Here is a 25,457-nt window from a genome sequence, read left to right as displayed (position 1 = left end):
TCTATCTGCGAAGAATAAAAGAACCGCAAATATAACTGAGAAAATTAAGATACTTTAATACTTAACCGATAAATGCCTTTTTTGGCCTAATTATAAGAACTTAATGATTAATCGCATCGGTTTTCATGATCTCATTACAGTGACATAAGACGTAATTAATGGTAAGCTAATTAATTAATTTGGTAAACCTAAGAAAATAGGTTTCCAACCCCTATTGTCTTCCCCGCCAACAACAGAACTGCAACCAGGCAACTTCTGGATTCCGTGCTCCTGCATTGCCCTCCTTATCTTCTCCGCTTCTTGCCATTTCTCTGAAGCAGCATAAATGTTCGATAGAATCACGTACTGCGCATCGCATCCGGCAACCGAGTTCAAGCGACCCACATGGCGGATCACCTTATCGGCCACCTCGGTCTCCAGATGCAGCTTGCAAGCTCCGAGCAATGCCCCCCACACCACCTCGTTCGGCGCCATCGGCATCTTCTGGATCACGTCATAAGCTTCCGCTACCCTTCCCGCTCGCCCCAACAGATCGATCAAACACCCGTAGTGCTCTACTCCCGCGGCCAATCCGTACTTGTCCATCTTCGCGAAGATCTCTAGCCCTTCCTTCACAAATCCTGCGTGCGTGCAAGCGGAAAGAAGAACGAGGAATGTGATCGCGTCGGGCTTCTCTTCCGACTCCTCCATTGCCGCGAAAAGCCGGAGAGCTTCTCTGCTTTGACCATGGCTAGCGAGGCCCGAAATCATGGAGTTCCAGCACGAGGCGTTCCTTTTGGTCATCCCATTGAATATGCTCCTTGCTCGCTCGACATCCCCGCACTTTGCGTACATATCAACCAGCCCATTCAGCACGAAATAATTCATCTTGATTCTCCGCCCATTGATCAGCTCGTGGATCTCTCTACCATGTTGCAGAGAACCCAGCTGCCCGCAAGCTGACAGCAAGCTAGCCATTGTGAACTCATCAGGTTCGAAACCATCCCTCCGCATCCGCCTGAACGCTTCCAATGCCTTCTCGCAGCATCCAATCTGGGTGTAACCCGCGATCAGCGCATTCCAATTCACCAAGTTCCGCACGGGAATTTGATCGAACAGTCTCTGGGCCTCCGCAGCGTCGCCCTTCTTGAAGTACCCTGTGATCATCGATGACCACACGAAGGCATTCCTGCACGGCATTTGGTCGAACAACGTCCTCGCTGCATCCGTCTCACCGTTAATAACATAGCCATGGACCATAACAGTCCATGCCGGGACCGTCCTCAGCTGGTCCGTGATCTGGTCGAACAAGCGCCTCGCGGCAACGGTATCACCGATTCTCGCGAAACCTTCAATCAACACAACCCAGGTCACCGGAGTCTTTCCGGGAATCCGATCGAGGAGGTCCAAAGCTGAGCCCATCTCACCAACCATGGAGTATCCGCTGATCATCGCATTAAAGGTCACCGCATTCTTCTCCGGCATTTCCTCAAACATCCTTCTAGCGTCTGTCGTTCGATGGCATTTACAGTACATGGAAACCAAGGAGGTCCCGACCAGGAGCTCATGGTCTATCCCATACTTCACCGACTCCGCATGCAGAGATTGTCCAAGCGCGACGAAAGAGAGTGAGGTGCATGCCTTGAGGACCAAAGGCAGGATACGTTGATGGGCTCTGTTTGGTAGATTTCGGGTGTATATGAGGAGAGCTTCCTTTGGAAAGCCATGAGAGAGGTAATCTCTAAACAGCTGAGTCCACAGCAGTGGATCCTGTGTTGCTTTGGATAGAAGAGAGACATGGAGCTGCCTCACGTAGACGTGGCCTGGCGGCATTACAACCAATGTTAGGGCATTATGGTAAAGCTACTCTTACCGTCTTCTCGAGCTTATATAGAGCAGCAGGTGCACACATTCTCCAGTTTACCCAGGTACCCTTCTCAACTATAATAACTGTCATGCAAGCTTCATATCCGGGGAAGATGGAGCAGAAGATGCTCCAAATAATCCAGAAGGTCAAAAGTTTGAGGGAGCTGAAGCAGATTCATCTCCAGATTATTGTACATTCTCTGGGAGAAAACAATTTTATCCTTGCCAAGCTCATGGATCTCTCTTCAGCTTTCCACTCCCTAAACTATGCCATGCGGATCTTCCAGAATGCTCGAAGCCGGAATGTCGTTGTGCATAATACCATGATAAAATGCTTTGTCGAGAAAGGATGCCAGAATGAAGCCTTCTCCGCTTGCAACAAGATGAGGGCTTTGGGAATTCCACCGAACAACTTCACCTTCTCTTTCCTCCTGAAAGCCTGTGAATCCTTGGAGTCTTTGAAGTGGAGTAAAGGAGTTCATTGCCAAATTCTAAGATTTGGATTTGGGTGCTATATCTTTGTTCAGAATGCCCTCTTAGGTACTTACGCAAGATGTACCAAGGATATTGACTTGGCCCGTCAATTATTTGATGATATGTCTGAAAGGGATGTGGTTTCATGGAATTCGATCATTGGGGCGTACATGGAACGTAGGGACATGGCACGGGCTATGGCTATTTTTGAGTTGATGCCTGAGAGGAATGTTGTTTCTTGGAATTCAGTTATCACGGGTCTTTCTCGGATTGGAGACATGGCCTCAGCTCGATCGGTGTTTGACCAGATGCCAACGAGGAACACTATTTCGTGGAATACCTTGATCTCAGGATATGTGATGAGCGGTGATGTTTCGGCTGCAAAATCGATTTTTGATCAGATGGAAGACAAAGATGTGGTTTCTTGGACAACTATGATATCGGCTTATACCAAAATTGGTGATTTAGAATGTGCAAGGAAGGTCTTCGATGAAATGCCGGTGAAAAATGTGGTTTCATGGAATGCAATGATAGCGGGATACAATGAGAACTGTCGATTTAACGAGGCACTGAGCATGTTTCAATTGATGTTGCTAGAGAGGAGGTTTCCACCAGATGAGGCTACCCTCACCAGTGTCATCTCAGCCTGTGCTCATTTGGGAAGTCTTGAGCATGGAAATTGGATCCACTCCTACATAAAGAAGAACAACATTCACCTAACAATTGCACTGGGAAATGCTCTTATTGATATGTTTGCAAAGTGTGGGGACATAAAGTATTCCGAGTCTGTGTTTAAACAGATGCCAAGAAAATGCATCATAACATGGACAACGATGATCTCAGGCTTAGCTTACAATGGGCAATGTAGAGATGCTTTGGCCCTTTTCAAGAGAATGAGCATGGAAGGAATGGAAGTTGATGATGTTATCTTCATTGCTGTTTTATCTGCATGCACACATGGAGGCTTTGTTGAAGAAGGTCAGATCATATATAAACAAATGGTGGAAAAACATGGCATTCGGCCAAGAATGGAGCATTATGGATGCATGGTAGACCTCCTTGGCCGTGCAGGGAAGTTGGAAAAAGCACTCAAATTTATTCAGAACATGCCCATGGAGCCCAATGCTGTTTTATGGGCAACTTTGCTCAGTTCTTGCGTTTCTCATGGAGCTCAAGAGTTGGTAGAGTTTGTCAGTCAAAAAATTGTTGATTTAGAGCCACTGAGTTCTTGCTATCAGGTTCTGGTTTCAAACTCCGGTGCAGTAGAAGGAAAGTGGGACAGTGTTGTGAATGTTCGAGCAATGATGCGAAAGGAGGGAATCAAAAAAGTGCCTGGTTGTAGTTCAATCCAAGTGGGTGGAGAGGTCCATGAGTTCCTGGTCAAGGATACAAGGCACAAGAGGAGGAAGGAGATCTATGATGCCTTGGATGGATTAACAGAGCTAATGAGACAATTAGGCTACACGCCTTTCAGAGGCCAACTTGGCTTGTTGTATGCTAATGCAGACTTGTAGCTGTTGACATGCCGAGGAGAAAGTATCATCTGTTTGTGCATGAGAAGCTTCGTGCCGAAATTGACAAACAGCATTTATATATAGGCAAAACAGAGTGTCCATCAACAATATAATCGGATGCATATTCATCAGATTTCTAACACCATGGTATTAAGAAGTCTAAGCAATCATATCTGCAGTGGTTACTCATTGTTGAATGATCTGGTGTTTCCTTCTCATCTTGGTGGGGTGTATGGTGGTTTGCATAGGCCGATCTGTTTAACTGTGCTGATACAAAGATCAACCATGCACCTGCCTGTCAGCTGCTTATTCTCTGCTCAAGTCAAGGAGTTAGTTCTTTGTGATTGATGTGCAACCTCAAGCAGTCATTTGGATTACCTGCCGCACTGGATGTTTATCAGTATGTGTTTGGTATCTGAAACTTTCAGAAGAAGTGTTTCTATTTATATAATCTTAACTTTCAGGTAATTTATGTATAGTTCTGCACCGTTCTTTCTAAATTCTAGATCCAAATTTTCCCTTAATACCATAGAAAAAATGAAATCTATTGTAGCCAAGTTCTTTAGAGCTTCTCAGCTGAGGGCATTAATCCTTTTGTAGAACAATCAATATTTGTCATAAATCTCCTACTTGTTTCCTGAATCAGATATGGTACCAAACATTAGGCCATAAATGCAGTCTCAAAATTTTGAATTTGATATATGGATGTTCACAGCTTTGCTTTTATGAATGCAAACTGCAGAGTCTTTGATAATACAATGATCAAAGGTATCTCATTTTCACTTCCTTTCAGATCAACAGTATACATCAAATTTCAATTCCCTTTGTTCATCCTAATCCATTTTCTTGGATTATGTTGTTTTCTATGCTCCAACAGCCGATTTAACCTCCTTTTTTTTCCATATTATTAGTTCTGTTTGTTCGGGCCCAAACAGTTGCCAATAATTTACATCAAACTGTACTTCATGTTGTAGTGGTTTATTAGCATTATTAATTCTCAAATATTGATGTTCCAGAAAAGCAGTCTTCTATGTAGAAAGAACAGACGAACAGTAGTGCACATAATTACTATTCAACTAGAACTTTGAGACTATATGCAGGCCATATAGTTCCAAAGCTATCAAAACAAGAGGCAAGTCTCAGAGGACTCTCTGGAGGAAAGGGTTAAAAGAACCTGCCTCGCATCCTCAGCTCCATCAAAGCACAAGACACTGGAAGAAATAATATCATATGTCCTGCCATATATTTGATGAGCACAGGTGAAGCTCAACGAAGCCGGCTGCAGACAGAAATAATAGTATATAACTCTTACTATCTGGTTCTCGCCGTGCTCAAGGTTGAAGCCATGGTCAGCATCAAGCTCCTGCAACTTTCTCTAGCAGCAGTTCTCCTCTTCGGTTGCCAATCCTGCGGTAAATTCTCTTCTTCTCCCTCGGCTCGCAGTAAGATTTGTTTGCGCATAGATGAGAAATTTAAACCTTTCTTTGATCCTTGCATGCTCGACACATCGTGATCCACCGCTGTTTTACTTGCAGCTTCATCTTGTCTGGATGATCAATGATTTGATGCTGTGTAAACTAATCTTCGCAGATGGGAAGGTGATGATGGAATATATAGGAGCCACCGGGAATCCGGTGAGGCTCTCCGACGTACCGGTCGATCCCAACATCGACTTCCACTTCATTCTGAGTTTTGCCATCGACGCCGACCCCTCCGGCGCCCCTCAGAACGGCGTCTTCTCCCCCTACTGGGCCTCCACCCTCACCCCAACTGCTGTCCGAGCCATGAAAGCCGACCACCCCAACGCCAAGTTCCTCGCGAGCCTCTCCGGTTGGTGCCTCGGCGATAAGGTCCTCCGGTGGTACAACCCGACCGACCCCTCGTCGTGGATCTCCAACGCCTTCGCCTCTCTCAAGTCACTCGCGGCCGAGTACCACCTCGACGGCATCGACATCGACTACGAGGTGTTCCCGAAGAATGACACAACCTTTACCTTCTGCATCGGGGAGCTGCTCACCCAGCTCAAGGAGCAGGGCGTGATCACCGTGGCCACCATCGCGCCCTACCACGACATCGCCTGGCGCTACGCCGAGCTCTTCCGGCGGTACGGCGGCGTCATCGACTACGTGAACTACCAGTTCTACACCGAGCGTGTGAGCCGGCCGAGCGGATACCAGGAGGCATTTGCGCTGCGGGCGAAGCAGTTCGACGCGACGAAGCTGCTGCCCAGTTACGAGGTGAACGGCAGAGGGATTCAGGGCGACTCGTTCTTCGACGCCCTACGGCTGCTCGAGTGCAAGGGATTCGAGGTGAACGGGGTGATGGTGTTCTCGGCGGATGCTTCCTCGTCCAACGGGTACTACTACGAGAGGAAGTCTCAAGCCTTCTTGATCGACAACAGCACCAATTGTGATGCTCGGCTCTGATGTCTCCAAGTGTACGCGACCACCACGATGCAATCATGATTGCTTCGGGTCAAATCCGACTCTTATCCTTAGCGAGACCTGTTACGATTTCTAATTGGCCAATGGGAAGCAGAGGAGTGCCAATCGTGGCTTCGGGTCAAACTCTTGTCCGAATTCGACTCTAATCATCAGGTCACATCTGATTCATGGACTCGGTACGGATTCTAATTGGCCAATGGGAAGAGGAGGAGTGCGTCGGAAGCTCATCGTAAGTACAATGCAATCGGGGATTCGGGTCAAATCCTGATCCGAATTTGATTCGAATCAGTGGTTTTCTGTTTGGCCAATGGGAAGAGGAGGAGTGCGTGGGAAGCAATGTACGATACGCGACACGACTAACGGCACGAGTCGATCACGTGCCTATATAAACCTCGCTTCCTCCCCTCCCCCCCTTTCCTTCTTCGTTACCCACAGGGTCAAGGGCGGCGCACTGATCTACGCTTTGATAGAGCTCCCCAGGCGTACGTTTGCCATCCCTAAACCTTCGATCTCGTAATCGCATCTTTGTTTCGACGATCGATCTTCCGTCTTCGATCTGTGTTCTTTTTGGATGAGTTGGTATCGAGCTTGAGTTCTTTGTTTGTCCGCTGCATCGGTCCGTGTCTGAGATGATCGGCGTATTTTGCTTCGATTAGATCTTGTGTTTTTCCATGCTAGAGTTTTGGTTCTCTGTAGATCTGTTGATTGAGGTGGGTTGTGCTGAGTCGTTCGGTCAACCGATCCGGTTGATCGAAGTCAACGGATCTGCTATGTACTTGTTCCGATCACTAGTAGCGTAGGTCTGTATGCATATGCAGAGTTTATGATCCTTGTGATGTTTTTCCGAGTCAGATCAGACCGACTCTGAAAATTCGGGTGTAGATCTATATGCCTATTTATTGACTTATATTCTTTGTAATCTCTGGAAGCCCTTTTCTATATATAGATTTTGGTCCCTTCTCCTGTTTGAGCATCTTGTTTCTTTGGAGCATCAATCATGTTTATCTCATATTGTAAGATTTTGTGTCTCTGGTTTTGGTTTCATCACCTGATGATGATGATGCTGCTGCTGCCGCCGCCGTATTTACTTTAGCCTGAGTTTTTGCCTTTTCCATTTTTATCACTTGATGCTTATTCAGTAAATAATCTGGTTTGTAACATGTAATTGCTGCTGACAGGGTTCTGCTTGCATATCAAATGTCTTTTGACATCAGAACGGACTATCCTAGTTTTATTTGGTGCGACTTTCGGTTCATATGCCGTAGTCTGTTGTTTTGTTGTCGTAAAGCATTATTTCGGCACTGGACTTGATAATTCAGAGATTTTGGCTCGGAGCTGAACTTAATCCAAAGGTTTCCATTTCTGAGCCAACAAAGGTTTTCGCTGCTGAGGATACTTTTGAGAAGCACAGTTATACTGTTATTGCTGTTTGGCTATATCAAATTTTAAGTCTCATTATAGTATTATAGACAAGAGATCGTGATGGCTAAGACCAACCTCCCACCGGGCTTCCGTTTTCACCCCACTGATGTTGAGCTTGTTTGGTACTACTTGAAGAGGAAAGTAATGGGAAAGCCTTTCCGGTCTGAGGCTATTTCTGAAGTTGAGCTATACAAATTCGCCCCTTGGGAACTCCCAGGTAATCTTATGTCACTTTCGTATCTGATCCTTTTTGGATGGTAAAGATGTCATCTTACTCTCGGTTGCTTGTAAACTTCAAAATACCTAGAATTTTGCCAGTGTATAAAATAGTGCTACATGGATAAAATAATATATTATGGATTGTTTCTTGGCAAGTGCAATGATCACGAGGGAGCCACCACCCTCCAACATAGATAACTATTCCATGAAGTTCTTCTTTGTTGTATCCTTTTGTTGGCATTGATTCTTATCAGCCTTTCTGCCTTGCGCAGAAAAATCTCGGTTGCGCACAAGGGATCTTGAGTGGTACTTCTTTTGCCATCGTGATAAAAAATATTCAAATGGCTCTCGATCAAATCGAGCAACTGATGGTGGTTATTGGAAGGCTACTGGAAAAGACAAATCTGTCATTCACAACTCTTGTACGGTTGGTATGAGAAGGACTCTAGTTTTTCACGAGGGGAAACCACCAAAGGGGACAAGGACTAACTGGGTGATGTATGAGTACCGACTAGAGAGCAGGGAATTGGTTGATGCTGGATTCGCACAGGTTAAGCTTGCTTCCGATACTTATTTAAAGGTGTTATGTATGATCTTTGTTACTGCATTTCTAAAATGTCCTCGGGGGATAGTATTTTATGCATACAGTGTCTTTATTGTATTGGTTGCTTAGTTGTATTTTTACGTGCTTTATTGTTCCTTCTTCCTGTTAATCACCTGGGCACCTATTCTTTTGGCTTGGCACCTATAGACCGTAGGGCATAACCATCCACCGGGACTGCTTAGCCTGTCATGAGTCTGCATTCCATGAAGTAGGTTGCAGGAGCCACTGTCAAACAGTATGCTGTTCAATTGGAAGTCACCATAGCTACGCTAATTTATGGGGATGTTTTTCTTTTCTTACAATTACTTCTTGTTTGATATCACTGCAAGGATGCTGCATTCAATTTGACCTTTTCTTTTGCAAAAGCTATTGATCTTGTTGTTGTACTTAATTATTTTACAATTTACTTACTAGACTTTCCTTGTTATACAATACAGGACGCTTACTTACTCTGCAAAGTATTCCAAAAGAGTGGTCTGGGTCCTAGAATTGGGGAGCAATATGGTGCGCCATTTAACGAAGAGGACTGGGAGGATGACACGGCTATTGAGAGTTCCTTTCCTCTTCCTTGTGTATCTTCTTGCCTGAGTGCAGAACCATTAGATAACCAAGCTATACAGGCGGATCCAGTTAGCAAACAGCCTATAGCTTCCAGTGCTGTTGAGTTACTTTCCGATCATGATCTTCTTGATGTTGATGGAATATCGCTGGAGGAGTTGGCAGAGTTTCTTAATAGCTCTCCACTCGTAGAGAATGCTAATGGCAAGGTACTCATGGTTCACATCTCTTCTGAACTTTTGATGCAAATGCATGATTAGTTATGTTGTATGTGATGCGTCTTTGGTGGTCTCCTTTGCAGATGCCTGATTTAACCATTCCTAGCATGAATGTTAATGAAGCTGCAGCTATGGACCCTGAAGGAGTATATAATGAATTAGACGATCTCTCTACTGGGGAATTGATTTCTGGCAATATCGATCTAATTGAAAACATTCTCAATGAAACTGCCTTGTGTCCTACGCTACAAGAACTTGATAGTAAACAGTATGTTGAGCTGAATGATCTTATTGGGGATGGAAATCCCTATGTGTCTGTCGAGCCAAGTACTCCATTTGCCCCAAACCCATCTGGTCATTGGCCTGATTTGGAGAATCTGAATCACATCCTTGATCCAATCCCTTACTTTGATAATGATGTTTATGGTGGTATGCGTGGTCTTCCTCATACAGGACCTGATACAACAAGCCAACATTGGTCACCGGGCATGCAGGTATATTTTTTCTTTCTATTTTCTTTTTCTGATGCAATTGTTTTTCTATAATTAATATTTTTAGGTTTTTTTTAAGTAGTTGTAATTAAAGTTTTTTGGTTCTGGAATTATCGATCAGATTGGAGATTTTGGTGAATTTGTGCCCCCACTTGAATGATCCTCTTTCTGAGTATTTATCATCACTTGCAAGAACACTCTCCAGCTAAATTCCTGTGGCCCCTTTTGTCTATATGGGTTTCGAGCATCAAAAGCCAAGTGTTTGTTATAGCTATGGGCCAATATTTACTGAAAGGACGATGTCAAGAAAAGAAAATGGATTCACACTACTTGTGAGTTCTGCCTTAGAAGAGATGCTCATCAGTAAATTTTGCAGCGCTTCCCTGATTTGTTTTAGTTCTTCGACCAAAGTACAACTTATTTCTTACTAGTCTCTCTCTGGAATCTGGTGGAAGTTGAAACACTGCAATTTATTTCGTGGTATCTATTTCGGTGTTCACCAGATTTACCAAAAGTGAGTGTCACTCAGAGCTTCTCATGGTTATAGACAACACAGCTACTGTTCCTATCAGGCAGTCTATCATCCTTCTCTTCCACGAAAGCCGCCTCTATTCTCTTTCGGCTTCTCATGGTGTATTACCTCTTTGCACCAAAAGCTGACATTCAAACTTCGTGGGGGACGGTTGTCTGCCTGCAGCAGCATTTATTTCAGAGTGGATGTTAATGGGAAGTCGCATGCTACATCTATTTTATGTACTTATTCGATGTTTAATGATGCAACGCTTGGCAAAGGGAGGGGGCCAATAATTATAGTCCTGGTTTGTGTCCTGAACTGCTACTTGATAATAAATGACGTCTATTGTAGAACATTTAAGTCGACACTTTTGTCTTCTTGGTGATATGATATCTGAATTGAATTTGACATCTTTGGTTGGGTGAATGTATCTGATGGGACACTACCAGTATGCAGCTCAGCGAGAAGAGCGGAAACCTTTGCATTCACAATTAGCTCAGCATCGCGGTGCTGAAGTTACCAACTCGGGCTAATTGTACTTAGTTACATTTATCGTTTTGGTTTTTATATTTTAAAAAATGTATATAGTGACATTTAAGAGACGACGTGAGTGATGGCAGACGGCGACGTTGCTTGGTTGTGTTTGATGGCATATTGTTAACCTCATCATCGCTGTCAACGCCGATATAGTTACTTGATGGTAGTGACCGTCACGATGTCTACATTAAAGATGGTGCCCTCTTCACTGTTGACCTATTGAGTAATGTAATTTTTGCTTGACAATTATGTTCGTGTCAGATATAAAGGAACACAGGGTGGACAATGATAAGACTAATGACATGCTTTTCGTAAAGACAAGTTGTGTCACGATGAAAGCAGACATTATCGTCATCAAAGGCGATCAGGAAATTGCACCAATATTGATGCCAACTACATTATCGTTCGTCATTAAACATTAAAATTATTTTTTTTATTTTTTTTATTTTTATATTTTTATCGATAAAACTGATATTATCATGATAAATAAATCTAGATATTTTACTATTATAATTATAAAAATATCAATATAATTAAAAAATTTGTAACAATCCAAACGCTGAGAAGTAACTAAGAACGTTGCAGCTGCGGCAAACGTGAGATTGCTTTTTCGAGCCAACTGACATTTATTTTTTCGGAAGAGAAATCGGCATGGATGCCGTCACAGTTGTGTGAGTTTGACTCCTCCAACCACCGGTCAAAAAAAAACGGTGGAAAGATACAATCTTTGATGCCGTGCCTCTGACCAGTTCTGGGGGCCAACCCCGATCCCCTGATTCACGCTGAAAGAAAAGACCTTAAACTAAAGCAAATGATGCAACCTTATCATCACTTGTTCCGCCGGCTGGCAGTATCTTCTCCGTGGGTCAAAATATTATGTGAGTGGAGTTGGTGTCCTCCCACTACATGGTTCTCTCTCGCCCCTTCCTGTTCCTTCTTCTTGTAGCCCTCAAGAAGAAGAGGTCGATCACCAACAGTTCCAGCTGGGAGCAGAGTAATCATCAATGTAGTTCCTGTATGTCAACAGTTCCTCGTTGACATACAGGAATGACTTTTTGTAATATCCAATGTTCAATCTGTCATATATATAGTACATATCCACATGCACAACACCCAAACCTAATCTAATGTTATATCCTACGTCTCCAATTTTCTACGATGGAAAAGTGGTCTTCCCTCTCTCTCTTCCCAAGACCTAAATAGCCAGATCATGTTTGGCCTTAGTACTTGATAGGGATAAAAATGGCGACGTGACACGCCATGACAGTATCCTCCTGAGCGATACGTTGCCTGAGGCTCACCATACCCTGCAGCAGCTCAGCCTCCCACGCAACCCCAGTGGCAATGTCAGACGCCACCAAAGGTACAGTCCTGCCCTGCAGACAGCTGCGTCAGGTAACATCTAATCTCCTCTATAAATACCCCTGAGCCTTAAGCAAAGGGGAGGACACACTGAACACAGGGAGGCTTTCCCTCCTCCTTCACCCCCTCCACATCTTTCATTGACTTGATCGTCGGAGGGGTCGGGTCGAGCACCCCGACCCGACCTTTGTGCAGGTGCGACGCCTTTGGAGATCACCGCCTCTGGAGATCCAGCAGACTCGAGGGGCTCCCCCACCCGTTGACCACCGCCTTCCGGACCTGGACCAAGCCGTGACGGCCCCAAGGCCACGGCTGAACAGTTACTGACCGTAACATTTTGACGCTAGAAGGAGGGCCCGGAATGATGGTACGTTAGTCTTCTCCTTGGTTGCGCCATTGCAGCCGACCTGCACCAGCAGCAGCGACTTCTGGGACTGTTCTCGGCCCCTCGGCCCCACGCGCGCAGCCAGCCCGCGCGCCTCGGCACCTCGGCCCCGAGCGCCTCGGCCCCACGCGCGCGCCTCAGCCCCACGCGCAGCAAGCAACACGCTGCCTTCCTGCCTCGGCTCCTCGGCCTCGCGCACCTCGGCCCCACGCGCGCAGCCAGCCCGAGCGCCTCGGCCCCACGCGCGCGGCAGCCCGCCCGCGTCGGATTCACACGCGCGGCCAGCCCGCGCGTCTCGGCTCCTCGGCCACGCGCGCGGCTCGGCCCGCCCACGCCTCGACCTCGCGGCCAAAACGCCCGCGACGGCCCCGAGAGCTTCGACCCTTCGGCCCCTTGCCCAGCAGCCAGCACGCTGCCTCGGCCACTCGACCTCACGCGCAGCACGCTGCCTTGCTGCCTCCAGCCACTGCTGCCTCAGCCTCATGCGCAGCCAGCACCATGCCTCGGCCTCGCGCACCTCGGCCCCTCGGCCCCACGCGCGCAGCCAGCCCGCGCGCCTCGGCACCTCGGCCTCACGCGCAGAAAGCAACACACTGCCTTCCTGCCTCGGCTCCTCGGCCTCGCGCACCTCGGCCCCACGCGCGCAGCCAGCCCGCGCGCCTCGGCCACTCGGCCTCATGCGCAGCAAGTAGCACGCTGCCTCGCGCACCTTGGCCCCTCGGCCCCACGCGCGAGGCTCGGCCCCACGCGCGCAGCCAGCCCGCGCGCCTCGGCCCCTCGGCCCCGTGTGCAGCCAACACGCTGCCTCAGCCCCTCGGCCTCATGCGCAGCCCGCACGCTGCCTCGGCGCCTCAGCCCCATGCGCGGTCTATCCGCCTACACCGAGCACCTTTGCGACTCTCTGCCGAAATCCCACCTCAGCGCGGCCTGCCCGCCTGAGTGGTGTCCCTCGGTCGCAGCTTGCCTGCGTCGGGCACCTCAGTCACTCATTGCCGAGATCTACCTCGGCGCGGCCTGTCCGCCTCTATCGTGTACCTCGGCCGCATGGTGCCCGAGTCCACGTCCTCGCGTCCTGCCCGCCTGCGTCGTGCTACTCGGTCGCATGGCCCTTGCGACCACGCCTGCGCGGTCTGCCCGCCTGTGTCGTGCTCCTCGGTCGCGTAATGCCCGAGACCACACCTGCGCCGTCAGTCGCCTGCGTCGTGCTCCTTGGCTCCATGTTCCCGAGACAGACCAGCGCCGCCAGCCCGCCTGCGTCGTGTCCCTCGGCTCCATACCCCCCGAGACACGCATGCGCGGCCAGCCTGTCTGCGCCGAGCTACTCGGCCATATTCGCTGCCGAGCCTATCTCAGGGCGGCTTACCCACTAGGGTCTCGCCCCTCGGTCGCAGCTTGCCTACGCTGAGCGTACCTCAGCGCGGCTTGCGCGCCTGAGCAGCGCCCGCTCGGTCGCAGTCTGCCTGCACCGAGCACCTCGGCGACTCTCGGCCGAAATCCCACCTCAGCGCTGTTAGTGTAAACACCTTTTTTTCTTAGCCGTGACCCGGGAGGTCGTCTCGGCTCGTTCGGGGGTCCGAATGACGGGGATCTCCCTGGGGCGATGCTCGTCTCCACCGGGGTGGTCGGGTGCGGCCTCGGACTCGGGGCGATGCAGCGACTTCCTCCGGGTGGGGACTCCTTGCCTGCGTGTCCCGAACGGGAGACCTCGGCTTGATACCTGCACAAAGGTCGGGTCGGTTCGACCCAACCCCTCTGACGATCAAGTTAGAGAGATGAAATGGCGATTGTTCCGGGCGTCCCGTCTGCCCTCTTCCCTCTGGCTCCAGGACGTTTATAGGGGAACTCGGCATTATCGGGCGCGCCATCCCGTCGGTCGGGGCCGTACCTCTGATGACGTCCGACATCGCCGAGGAAGTTGCGTGTGGGATCGGGGAATCGCAGGGTATGGGCGAGCTTCAACCGCTACCTACTTCTGTCTCGTCCTACTGTGTTGGGTTGACTGAGGGGCTGTGGGCTCAGTGAGGCTGACGTCCGGACGCAGACCGTTGCCCTCGTTGCTCTCCCTGGGGCGCCGCGCCTGTCCATGTGCGGGGGGCGTTGCCGGGAGTGGGGTTTACCATTTTTTGCCATATCATATCCCCCCCCTCAAAGGAAGCCATGGCTCGGCACCGGACGGTGGGGATTCGAGGCGTGGCTTTGATCGGTAAGCGGCGGTGTTCTTCGTGGTTCACGATTGAGGCACAGGTCCGGGGCAAGTAGGCCACGCTGCGTAGGTGCTTAGTGCGGCATGAGGTCGGGGAATGTGTCTCGGGCGTGCTAGCCGCGCCGAGGATGTGGTCTTGGGAGCATGCGGCTGAAGGACACGTCTCGGGAACACATGGCCGAGGAGCACGTCTCGGGCGGGCTGGCCGCACCGAGGATGTGGTCTCGGGAGCATGCGGCCGAGTAGAACGTCTCGGGCGAGCTGGCCGCGCCGAGGAGGTGGTCTCGGGGACATGCGGCCGAGGAGCACGTCTCGGGCGGGCTGGCCGCGCCGAGGAGGTGGTCTCGGGGACACGCGGCCGAGGAGCACGCCTCGGGCGGGCTGGCCGCGCCGAGGAGGTGGTCTCGGGGACATGCGGCCGAGGAGCCCGTCTCGGGCGGGCTGGCCGCGCCGAGGAGGTGGTCTGGGGGACATGCGGCCGAGGAGCACGTCTCGGGCGGACTGGCCGCGCCGAGGAGGTGGTCTCGGGGACATGCGGCCGAGGAGCACGTCTCGGGTGGGCTGGCCGCGCCGAGGAGGTGGTCTCGGGGACATGTGGCCGAGGAGCACGTCTCGGGCGGGCTGGCCGCGCCGAGGAGGTGGTCTCGGGGACATGTGGCCGAGGAGCACGTCTCGGGCGGGCTGGCCGCGCCGAGGAGGTGGTCTCGGAGTCATGCGGCCGAGGAGCACGTCTCGGGCGGGCTGGCCGCGCCGAGGAGGTGGTCTCGGGGACATGCGGCCGAGGAGCACGTCTCGGGCGGGCTGGCCGCGCCGAGGAGGTGGTCTCAGGGTCATGCGGCCGAGGAGCACGTCTCGGGCGGGCTGGCCGCGCCGAGGAGGTGGTCTCGGGGACATGCGACCGAGGAGCACGTCTCGGGCGGGCTGGCCGCGCCGAGGAGGTGGTCTCGGGGACATGCGGCCGAGGAGCACGTCTCGGGCGGGCTGGCCGCGCCGAGGAGGTGGTCTCGGGGACACGCGGCCGAGGAGCACGCCTCGGGCGGGCTGGCCGCGCCGAGGAGGTGGTCTCGGGGACATGCGGCCGAGGAGCACGTCTCGGGCGGGCTGGCCACGCCGAGGAGGTGGTCTCGGGGTCATGCGGCCGAGGAGCACGTCTCGGGCGGGCTGGTCGCGCCGAGGAGGTGGTCTCGGGGACATGCGGCCGAGGAGCACGTCTCGGGCGGGCTGGCCGCGCCGAGGAGGTGGTCTCGGGGACATGCGGCCGAGGAGCACGTCTCGGGCGGGCTGGCCGCGCCGAGGAGGTGGTCTCGGGGACATGCGGCCGAGGAGCACGTCTCGGGTGGGCTGGCCGCGCTGAGGAGGTGGTCTCGGGGACAAGCGGCCGTTCTCCGTGCTGTTCCCCGCAGCGACCTTGGGTCCGCATTTATGATGGGGTGTTCGTTGGCCTTCCCTGGTGTGACAAGCGAGTGTGCGGATGAGCTGTTGGCCGCTATGGGGAGACGAAGAGACGTCTCTCCTGGCGGGGCTTCTCCTATATAAACGGCGCACTCGGCCCGTTTCACGATTCTGGTCGCTGAGTCTTGGACCTCGTCGCCCTTTCTGTCATCACATCCTCTCCTTTCCTACGCCGTCACTCCCCAGTTGCTCTTGTTCGTCCCAAAGCCGGTAAGGATGCCCCTCTCGCCTGTTTCTTCATCTCCGTCCCCTGATAGAGTCCGGGAGCGCACGCCTCCGCCCTCCCTGGACGAGGAGGCGGCGCGAGCCCTTGAGGCTCTAATGTGGCCGCACGACCTCGACTCGGCGGTGAGCGGGTCGTTGCTGGAGAAGCTCCGGGGGCGTTATCACATCCCGGAGGAGTTTGTTCTGGTCGCACATGACCCGGGGCAACGGTCGTACGACCCGGTGCCTCGAGGTTTCGCGCTGACCCAAGATGCCCTAGAGGCTGGGTTGCGCCTTCCCCTTCACCCCATCATCGTCTCCTGCCTATCTCTATGGCGGATTTCGCCTTCTCAGGTGGCGCCTAACTCATGGCGGTACCTGGTAGCGTTCTTGGGGGAATGTTACCATGCTAACATCACCCCTACCCGAAACCTCTTTCTCTCTTGTTTTCGCCTTCTCAAGGGGCCGGGGGGCTATTTCGTGTCAGCCCGGGCTGGCTTTCGCGTCGGGGGAGCCCCTTCGAATAACAAAGGGTGGAAAGGGAGGTTTTTTTACGTTAGCTGGCCGAGGGATTGGGGCTTCGGAGTTCGGTGGGCGGTGAGGGTGATAGATAACGCAGTCCCGGACTTGAACGACGAGGAGCGTCGGGACTTGAAGAGGCTTCGGGCAATCCTTCCCGGTTCTCAGGCCATCCGAGCTATGACCGAGGAGTGGCTAGCCGAGGCGGGTCTTAGCCCGGCTTTCAGGGGTATGTTTGTAGAGGGTGTTCTCTATGCCTTGTTTATTTCCACAGTTTGTGATGGTTTGCTTGTCTCCTTTGTAGGAATGAAGCTCCTGTCCCTCCGTGGTGGTCGCTCCTCGTCGGCTTCTTCCCCGCGCCAGTCCGCTGCTTCCTCTCCGCGTTCCTCAGCCGACCTGTTGCCCGGTTCGGCGGGTGCCCCATTAGAGATCCTAGAGGGACGTCCGTCAAAAAAGGCAAAGACGACGAGTCCCGGGAAGACCAAGGCGGGGACCACTCCTTCAACAATCGTGGGCGCCAAGCGGACCACTCGGGACGAGGGGCCTTCCCTAGTTGAAGGGCCTAGCCAGGGGACGGCCGGAAAGAGGTCGAGCCTGCCCACGGTGGATGATCTGTGCGGGCTACGCACAGGGGCCGACGAGCCCCTATGGTCAGCGGTGATGGGCGAGCTTCCGCCGGGGGAGGCTTCCGACCCGCTGGTTGCCCGATGGAAGGGGCTGTCCCGAGGGGACAAGGTATGGGCCGGGGGAGATCCCTCGGCTGCCTTTCTTCGAGGCGTGCTCCACCCCGACCTGGCTCGGGACCTATACACCCTGCCTTCGGAGACCATGCTTAACAAGGCGGGGAGGTTTCTAACACTGGTAAGCGTTTTGCTAACTCCGGGCATCCCCGCGACTGCGCGCTGACCCTTATTTTCCTGTGGCAGGGCCTCCACTATTCGACGACGCTAATGGACCGAGTGCGCGACGCCGGCCAGGCAATCTGGGACCTCAGCGAGCGCAACTCCGAGTTGTGCCGCCAGCTAGAGGAGGTTCGGGCTAGGTCGGGCCCCGAGGCGGTAGCGGCCGCGGAAAAACGCGCGACCGATTCCGAGGAAGAGGTGGCGCGCCTAAGAGCAGAGCTCGAGCAGTCGGGCGATTCAGTTAAGGAGCTCCAGGAGTTCCTCCGTTTGGATCGGGCCGAGCTCCGCCTGTTGAAGTCGGAGGCGCTTGGTCTCACCAAGAGGGCGGAGAAGGCCGAGGCCGAAGCCCGCGCTGCCTCCGATGCGCTGGCTGAGGAGGTTCGCCTTCGTCCGTCGAAGGACAAGGAGGCGATTGAAGCCTACAAGAGGTCCGAGAACTTCGAGCTCGGGCTGACCCGAATGGGACGAGTATCCTACGAGTATGGATACAGGATCGCCCTGGGTCGCTTCTGCTCATGTCCTCCTGGTTCCGAGGTGGAAAAGGACCCGTTCGCCTCTCACCCCGTGGATCTGGAGGTGGACATGCCGGAGGACGTGCCATTCGACGATCGCCCGAAGACTCCAGGAGAGTAGTGAGGGTCGTTTTTGTATGTCGGGGTCGAGGGTGCGAGGGGTTTCTGTATGGGTTTTGGCTTCTGTATCCCTTCCTTTTTAATAAAATGATCTTCTTTTTCGTTTTCTGTGTTTGCGTAGTGCCTACATCTTCAGACGAAGTATTTCCTAAGGTTCTGTACGTTCCAAGTCCAGGGCACGGGGTCGCCATCCATTGTTGCGAGTCGGAACGTCCCCGGTCGGGAAACTCCGATGACCCGATAGGGTCCTTCCCACTTCGGGGTCAGCTTTCCCCTTGCTTGGGTTGGGCGGCTGACCTCGATTTTGCGCAGGACCAGGTCCTCTAATTTTATTGATCGGGGTCGTACTCTCCGGTTGTAGACCCTCGCTACGGCTCTTTTGTAAGAAAGAGCTTTCTGGTGTGCGTTGGCCCGTCCTTCCTCGAGTAGGTCCAGGTTGGATCGGAGCCCTTCTCCCGAGGCCTCTTCGCTGTAGTCTGCCGTCCGCGGAGTCGGGATGGCTACTTCGGATGGTAACACGGCCTCGGTCCCGAACGTGAGGCAATAGTTATAAAGTGATATACGCCAAAATATAATAAGCAAAAAGATTCTGTATCAAGTCACACGTGCCATCACTCACGTGATTGGCTTGCTGGGCACTTGTGACTAGCAGAGACTCCCCGGTCGGGGTCTTGGGGGTAGTGCGCATCGCGCATAGGACGCTCGGGAGCTCGTCGATCTAAGCCGATCGGGCAGCGGATACCCTTCTCTTGAGGCCGTCGACGATGGACCGGTTGGTTACCTCAGCTAGCCCATTCGCCTGGGGGTAAGCCACCGAGCTGAACCTCAGCTGAATTTTGTGCTTGGCGCAAAACTCTTGGAATCTCCTGTCGGCGAACTGAGGTCCATTGTCGGTGACGATGGACTGGGGCAGGCCGAACCGAGTTATGAGGTTTCTCCACACGAACCTTTCCACTTGTGACTCCGTAATGGTCGCTAGAGGCTCGGCTTCGACCCACCTGGTAAAGTAGTCCACTCCCACGATGATGTACTTCCGCTGGCCGAAGGCGGGCGGGAGAGGCCCAAGTATGTCCAGTCCCCATTGCGCGAATGGCCAGGCACAGTCGACAGGGGTGAACAGGACCGCCAGCCGTCGGGCGGTACGGGCGTGCTCCTGGCACGAGCTGCACCGCCGCACGAAAGCTTTCGCGTCCTGGCGCATGGTCGGCCAGTAGTACCCCTGTCGGAGTATCTTGTGCGCCAGGGCTCGTTCGCCTATGTGTTCGCCGCAGGCCCCTTCATGCATGTCGGACAGAATGGTCCGAGCTTCGTTCGGCTCTAGGCAGCGTAACAAGGGGCGCGAGAAGGCCCGCTTGTACAGCCGTCCTTCCTCTTCGATGTACCATGCCTGCGTCCAACGCAAGCGTCGAGCCGTGGTTTCATTGTCGGGTAGGGCCCCATCCCGCTTGAAGCGTAGCATCTCCTGTACCCAAGTGGCCGGCGCGCCGCCCGTGACCGTGGCGACGACCTCTATGGCTCGGTGGGGGAGCACTTCGGTCTCGGGTTGAGCCCAGGGGGCCGAGCCGGACGCCCATTTTGCCAGGGTGTCGGCTCGCTGGTTCTCGCTCCTGGGAACATTCGACAATTCAAAATGGGCGAACTTGGTGGCAAGGCTTTTTACCTGTGCCAGATATTTCGCCATAGTCGGGTCCCGGGCTTCGTATCCGCCGTCGAGCTGCCTAGCCACCAGCTGTGAGTCGGTGATGACGCGTATGTCGGTCACTCGCATTTCCAGTGCCAACTGGAGCCCCGCCAGGAGAGCCTCGTATTCTGCCTCGTTGTTGGTGGCCCTGAACCCGAAGCGGAAGGAGCGCTCGATCGAGCGGCCGTCAGGTGTCACCAGCACCAGCCCTGCACCGGCGCCTTTTGCGTTGGCCGACCCATCTACGTGGAGGGTCCACGTCTCACGCGATGGCTCGAGTTCCTCGCCGGTGCTCGGGGTGAGCTCTGCAATGAAGTCTGCCACGGCCTGGGCTTTGATGGCGGTCCGTGGTATATACTGTATGTCGTGCTCGCCGAGCTCCACTGCCCATTTGAGGAGACGCCCTGCAACGTCGAATTTAGACAGAACAAGCCGGAGCGGCTGGTCAGTTATTACCTCTATCGGGTGGGCCTGGAAATAAGGGCGGAGCTTTCGCGCCGACAAAACGAGCGCCAGCGCCAGCTTTTCGATTGGCGGGTAACGTTCTTCTGGCCCGCTCAGCATGTGGCTGACATAGTAGACCGGCAGTTGGTCGCCGGAGTTTTCTTTGACCAGAACCGAACTGGCCGCGTGCTGGGAGGCGACGAGGTAGAGACTCAATTTCTCCCCAGGGGAGACTGAAGCGAGTCGGGGGAGGTTGGCCAGGTGTTGCTTCATCCGCTCGAAGGCCCTCTCGCATTCCGTCGTCCATCGGAAGTTCTTCGGATCCTTCAGGGCTTGGAAGAAGGGGAGGCAGCGATCTCCCGATCGGGAAAGAAAACGTGATAACGCGACTAGCCTCCCGTTAAGGCGCTGCAGGTCTCTGATCGTCCGAGGAGGCTGCATGTCAATGATGGCCTGTATCTTTTCCGGGTTGGCGTCAATCCCTCTCTCATGTATGATGAATCCGAGGAATTTTCCCGAGGTCACGCCGAAGGCGCACTTGGCGGGGTTGAGGCGCAGGCCGAACTTTCGCAGGGTGTCGAATGTTTCAGCTAGGTCGGAAGGATGGGCCTCCGCCGTTCGGCTCTTTACGATCATGTCGTCGACATATATCTCCATGTTTCGTCCAATCTGGTGGGCGAATATCCTGTTCACCGTCCTCTGGTAGGTCGCCCCGGCATTTTTCAACCCGAACGACATGACTTTGTAAAAATACATCCCTTGCTCGGTGAGGAAGGCTGTGTGTTCTTGGTCTTCGGGTGCCATCCTGACCTGGTTGTCACCGGAGAATGCGTCCATAAACGAAAGACGGGCGTGGCCGGCCGTGGCGTCAACTAGCTGGTCGATCTTTGGTAGGGGGTAGCAATTTTTTGGGCAAGCATTGTTGAGACTGGTGTAGTCAATGCACATCCGCCAGCTTCCATTAGGCTTTTTGACAAGGACTACATTGGAGAGCCACTGTGGGTACCTCGCCTCTTCTATGAAACCGGCCGCCAGAAGTCGATTTACCTCTTCTCGGATGGCCAGTTGCCGATCCGGGGCCTGCCGCCTGGGTCTCTGTTTTACCGGGCGGGCGTCGGACGAGATGTTCAAGTGGTGCAGCGCGACTTCCGGGTGGACTCTGACTAGGTCAGTCGGCGTCCAAGCGAAGATGTCGGCGTTGGCTCGCAGAAGGCCGACGAGCTGCTGTTGCTCTTGTTCGGGCAGTCCCGACCCGACTTTGACTGTTTGGTCGGGCCTTCCTTCGATTAGTGGCAAGTCAATAGTGGATTCCTTCGGCTCGGGGCGGGGGGTCGATTTTTTTCCCTCCCGGGGGTCTTCCAGCGGGGATTGGATCCTCGCTCTCTTGTTTAGTGACACAGCGGTCAAGTAGCAGCGCCTGGACTCCCAGGAGTTCCCCGCCACTTCCCCAACACCATCATGGGTCGGGAACTTGATGGTTTGGTAGTAAGTTGAGATGACGGCTCGGGTCTTGTTGAGGGTTGGCCGTCCGAGGATGGCGTTGTATGCCGTGGGGAGGTCGACCACCAGAAAGGAGGTCATCACTATTTTTGCCTTCGGGAAGACTCCCAAAGTTAGGGGCAGGGTGATGACCCCTAGTGACGAGATCGAGGCGCCGGTGAACCCCGTGAGTGTGGAGCATACCGGCTTCATGTTCTCCTTTACCAGACCGAGCTTTTGGAAGGCGTCCCAGTAAAGTATATCGGCCGAGCTTCCAGTGTCGACCAGGATCCTTCTCACTTGCGCGTTGGCGATTCTGGCTGATATTACCAACGCGTCATCATGTTCGGCTGGTTCAGGTCCCCCGGTCGGGAAGGTGACTTCGGGGCCCTTTTCCTGTTTGGTGGCTTCAGCCCGGGAGGCCCTGGCGTATGCCCTTCCGCCCGCCATGGAACTCCCTCCGGACGCTGGTCCGCCGGTTATGACATCTATGTGCCGCTCGATGGGGCCTTCCGGGCGTGGCGAGAGCTCCTTGTCTGGTCGGAGGTATGAGCCGAGGTGCCCTCGGCGAATGAGCTCCTCAATTTGCCTTTTTAATTCTCGACACTCCTCGGTGTCGTGACCGGGCTGTCGGTGGAAACGGCAGTATTTAGAGCGGTCCGCGAGTTCGCGCGGGCTCCTCATCGGGTAGGGGTCTTTGAGAAGGCCTTTCTCCTTAATGTGGAGAAATATTTCGGTCCGAGAGGAGTTCAGGCCCGGGGGAGGGGACCTAGGTGCCGCATCGTTGAGGCCGCCGACCCTACGCCGGGAGGTAGCGGGCTGTTGTTGTTGGGACTGCTCTGGCTTAACCCTCTTGCGCTCGTCGCGCCTCCCGACCATCCATGCCTCAGCAGCGATGTACTGGTTCGCACGCTGCAACATTTCGGGAACCGAAGTGGGGGGTCGCTCCACCAGAGACCAAAAGAATCGGGTAGGGCGCAGGCCCATCATGAATGCCTGCATCATCAAAGAAGGGTGAGCGTCAGACAGCCCGCGGATTTGTGTGGTGAAGCGGTTCACAAAGTGAGAGAGGGGCTCATCCTCCCTCTGGTTGAGCCCGAGGAGCATCGCCACCGACGGCTTCGGTTTGGCGTGAGCCAGGAAGTTAAGCTCAAAGTCTCTGGCCAGTTGGTCGAAAGAGGCGATGGTCGCGGTCTTCAGATTGCTGTACCACGCTCGGGCTGGGCCCCGCAGGGTTGTCGGGAACGCCCTGCACATCAGGGCATCGGATGTCCCGTATAGTGCCATTTGGGCGCGGAAAGCAGCTACGTGGTCCGCCGGATCGGTGGCACCGTCATAGGCATCCAATGACGGGAGCCGAAAATGCGGCAAGATTGCTTCCTCTTGAATCTCGGGGGTGAAGGGGGACCCCTGGTGTTGCTCGGCCCCCGGGTCTCCCCTAGTCCGGCGAACCTCACGCTGCACCTCGTCCAACCGGCGGCCTACGAGGCGTAGCTGGGCCCACAGGCCCTCCGCCGAGTCTGAAAGTGGGGCCACGGGCATCGGGTGCGCCGCTGGTTCCTTCGCTCCTCGGCTCGCGGGCTGGGTCGATTGGTTCGGAGGCGAAGCGGGAGACTCGGGGAGCGGTGCGGGGTTTCGAGCGGCGGGCCGTTGCCGCGGTGGAGGTAGGGTTGAGTGTGAAGACGTCGGGGGAGAGACCAGCGGGATGATGGTCTGCATCACTCCCGTAAGAGCCCGGACCTGGTGCGTGAGGTCGTAGAAGGCTTCGGGTGGCACGGGTGACGGGCCACCGGGATTGGCGATGGGTGGCGATAGACCCGGATCGTTGAACAATCGTCAATAGCGCTCCGAGATCGCAGCGGGGGGCTCGCCCCGAACCCCCTCCTGTTGGGGATGTTCTTCCGTTGCGTCGGTCGTGTGCGACCGGACGGCTGGGGGTTCGTCGGAGTGAGCCTGTTGATCGCTTGACATTCGGACCGGCCCTCCTTCTAGCGCCATTATGTTAGTGTAAACACCTTTTTTTCTTAGCCGTGACTCGGGAGGTCGTCTCGGCTCGTTCGGGGGTCCGAATGGCGGGGATCTCCCTGGGGCGATGCTCGTCTCCACCGGGGTGGTCGGGTGCGGCCTCGGACTCGGGGCGATGCAGCGACTTCCTCCGGGTGGGGACTCCTTGCCTGCGTGTCCCGAACGGGAGACCTCGGCTTGATACCTGCACAAAGGTCGGGTCGGTTCGACCCAACCCCTCCGACGATCAAGTTAGAGAGATGAAATGGCGATTGTTCCGGGCGTCCCGTCTGCCCTCTTCCCTCTGGCTCCAGGACGTTTATAGGGGAACTCGGCATTATCGGGCGCGCCATCCCGTCGGTCGGGGCCGTACCTCTGATGACGTCCGACATCGCCGAGGAAGTTGCGTGTGGGATCGGGGAATCGCAGGGTATGGGCGAGCTTCAACCGCTACCTACTTCTGTCTCGTCCTACTGTGTTGGGTTGACTGAGGGGCTGTGGGCTCAGTGAGGCTGACGTCCGGACGCAGACCGTTGCCCTCGTTGCTCTCCCTGGGGCGCCGCGCCTGTCCATGTGCGGGGGGCGTTGCCGGGAGTAGGGTTTACCATTTTTTGCCATATCAAGCGCGGCCTGCCCGCCTGAGTGGTGTCCCTCGGTCGTAGCTTGCCTGCGCCGGGCACCTCGGTCACTCATTGCCGAGATCTACCTCGGCGCGGCCTGTCCGCCTCTATCGTGTACCTCGGCCGCATGGTGCCTGAGTCCACGTCCTCGCGTCCTGCCCACCTGCGTCGTGCTACTCGGTTGCATGGCCCTTGTGACCACGCCTGCACGGTCTGCCCGCCTGCGTCGTGCTCCTCGGTCGCGTAATGCCCGAGACCACACCTGCGCCGTCAGTCGCCTGCGTCGTGCTCCTTGGCTCCATGTTCCCGAGACAGACCAGCGCCGCCAGCCCGCCTGCGTCGTGTCCCTCGGCTCCATACCCCCCGAGACACGCATGCGCGGCCAGCCTGCCTGCGCCGAGCTACTCGGCCATATTCACTGCCGAGTCTATCTAAGGGCGGCTTACCGACTAGAGTCTCGCCCCTCAGTCGCAGCCTGCTTGCGCCGAGCCTACCTCAGCGCGGCTTGCGCGCCTGAGCGGTGTCCCTCGGTCGCAGCTTGCCTGCGCCAAGCACCTCAGTCAATCGCTGCCGAGATCTACCTCGGCGCTGCCTGTCCGCCTCTGTCGTATACCTCGGTCGCATGGTGCCCGAGTCCACGTCCTCGCGTCCTGCCCGCCTGCGTCGTGCTACTCGGTCGCATGGCCCTCGCGACCACGCCTGCGCGATCTGCCCGCCTACGTCGTGCTCC

General features: G+C 54.2%; 4 protein-coding genes across 7 annotated transcripts; 2 read left to right on the top strand and 2 right to left on the bottom strand.

Moving 5' to 3' along the window:
• Positions 1 to 52: 52 nt before the first annotated feature.
• Positions 53 to 1,815, bottom strand: LOC103992630 (pentatricopeptide repeat-containing protein At3g21470-like). The gene has a single exon (XM_009412416.3). The coding sequence runs from the start codon at positions 1,810 to 1,812 to the stop codon at positions 175 to 177; it is 1,638 nt and encodes a 545-aa protein (XP_009410691.2). The 5' UTR covers positions 1,813 to 1,815; the 3' UTR covers positions 53 to 174.
• Positions 1,815 to 4,471, top strand: LOC135617825 (pentatricopeptide repeat-containing protein At3g29230-like). Its single transcript, XM_065118467.1, has one exon. It carries the CDS (start codon positions 1,821 to 1,823, stop codon positions 3,831 to 3,833), a length of 2,013 nt encoding a protein of 670 aa, XP_064974539.1. The 5' UTR covers positions 1,815 to 1,820; the 3' UTR covers positions 3,834 to 4,471.
• Positions 4,472 to 4,608: 137 nt separating this feature from the next.
• Positions 4,609 to 10,668, top strand: LOC135617826 (chitinase 2-like). 4 transcript variants are annotated; one of them, XM_065118470.1, is made up of 6 exons: positions 6,606 to 6,759; positions 7,456 to 7,916; positions 8,191 to 8,468; positions 8,960 to 9,289; positions 9,382 to 9,792; positions 9,911 to 10,668. In XM_065118470.1, exons 2-6 carry the CDS (start codon positions 7,760 to 7,762, stop codon positions 9,947 to 9,949), a joined length of 1,215 nt encoding a protein of 404 aa, XP_064974542.1. In that variant the 5' UTR covers positions 6,606 to 6,759; positions 7,456 to 7,759; the 3' UTR covers positions 9,950 to 10,668. The 4 variants fall into 4 exon arrangements, with proteins under 4 accessions (XP_064974543.1, XP_064974542.1, XP_064974540.1 ...); XM_065118468.1 differs by having other exon boundaries at positions 8,191 to 8,498; XM_065118469.1 differs by having other exon boundaries at positions 8,191 to 8,498; positions 9,904 to 10,668.
• An 8,549-nt stretch (positions 10,669 to 19,217) lies between these two features.
• Positions 19,218 to 23,645, bottom strand: LOC135616421 (uncharacterized). The gene is made up of 3 exons (XM_065115615.1): positions 23,100 to 23,645; positions 19,773 to 21,059; positions 19,218 to 19,691 (listed from the first exon to the last, which is right to left on the bottom strand). The coding sequence occupies exons 1-3, from the start codon at positions 23,643 to 23,645 to the stop codon at positions 19,218 to 19,220; spliced, it is 2,307 nt and encodes a 768-aa protein (XP_064971687.1).
• Positions 23,646 to 25,457: the final 1,812 nt, after the last annotated feature.

Source organism: Musa acuminata, chromosome BXJ2-7 (assembly GCF_036884655.1).
Source record: "Musa acuminata AAA Group cultivar baxijiao chromosome BXJ2-7, Cavendish_Baxijiao_AAA, whole genome shotgun sequence".
In the NCBI taxonomy this organism is placed as follows: domain Eukaryota; kingdom Viridiplantae; phylum Streptophyta; class Magnoliopsida; order Zingiberales; family Musaceae; genus Musa; species Musa acuminata.
This window is presented reverse-complemented; position numbering and strand designations above follow the sequence as displayed.

Bases quoted from the DNA above. Each gene is read 5' to 3' on its own strand.
- LOC135617826 (XM_065118468.1), top strand. From the start codon at position 7,760: ATGGCTAAGACCAACCTCCCACCGGGCTTCCGTTTTCACCCCACTGAT. The intron at 7,917-8,190 runs GTAATCTTATGT...TGCCTTGCGCAG, and splicing joins CGCCCCTTGGGAACTCCCAG to AAAAATCTCGGTTGCGCACA. The intron at 9,290-9,381 runs GTACTCATGGTT...TCTCCTTTGCAG, and splicing joins TAGAGAATGCTAATGGCAAG to ATGCCTGATTTAACCATTCC.
- LOC135616421 (XM_065115615.1), bottom strand. From the start codon at position 23,645: ATGCCCGTGGCCCCACTTTCAGACTCGGCGGAGGGCCTGTGGGCCCAG. The intron at 21,060-23,099 runs GCATTCATGATG...ATTGACATGCAG, and splicing joins ACCCTTCTTTGATGATGCAG to CCTCCTCGGACGATCAGAGA. The intron at 19,692-19,772 runs GCCTGCGGCGAA...ACCATGCGCCAG, and splicing joins TGTCCGACATGCATGAAGGG to GACGCGAAAGCTTTCGTGCG.
- LOC103992630 (XM_009412416.3), bottom strand. From the start codon at position 1,812: ATGCCGCCAGGCCACGTCTACGTGAGGCAGCTCCATGTCTCTCTTCTA.
- LOC135617825 (XM_065118467.1), top strand. From the start codon at position 1,821: ATGTTAGGGCATTATGGTAAAGCTACTCTTACCGTCTTCTCGAGCTTA.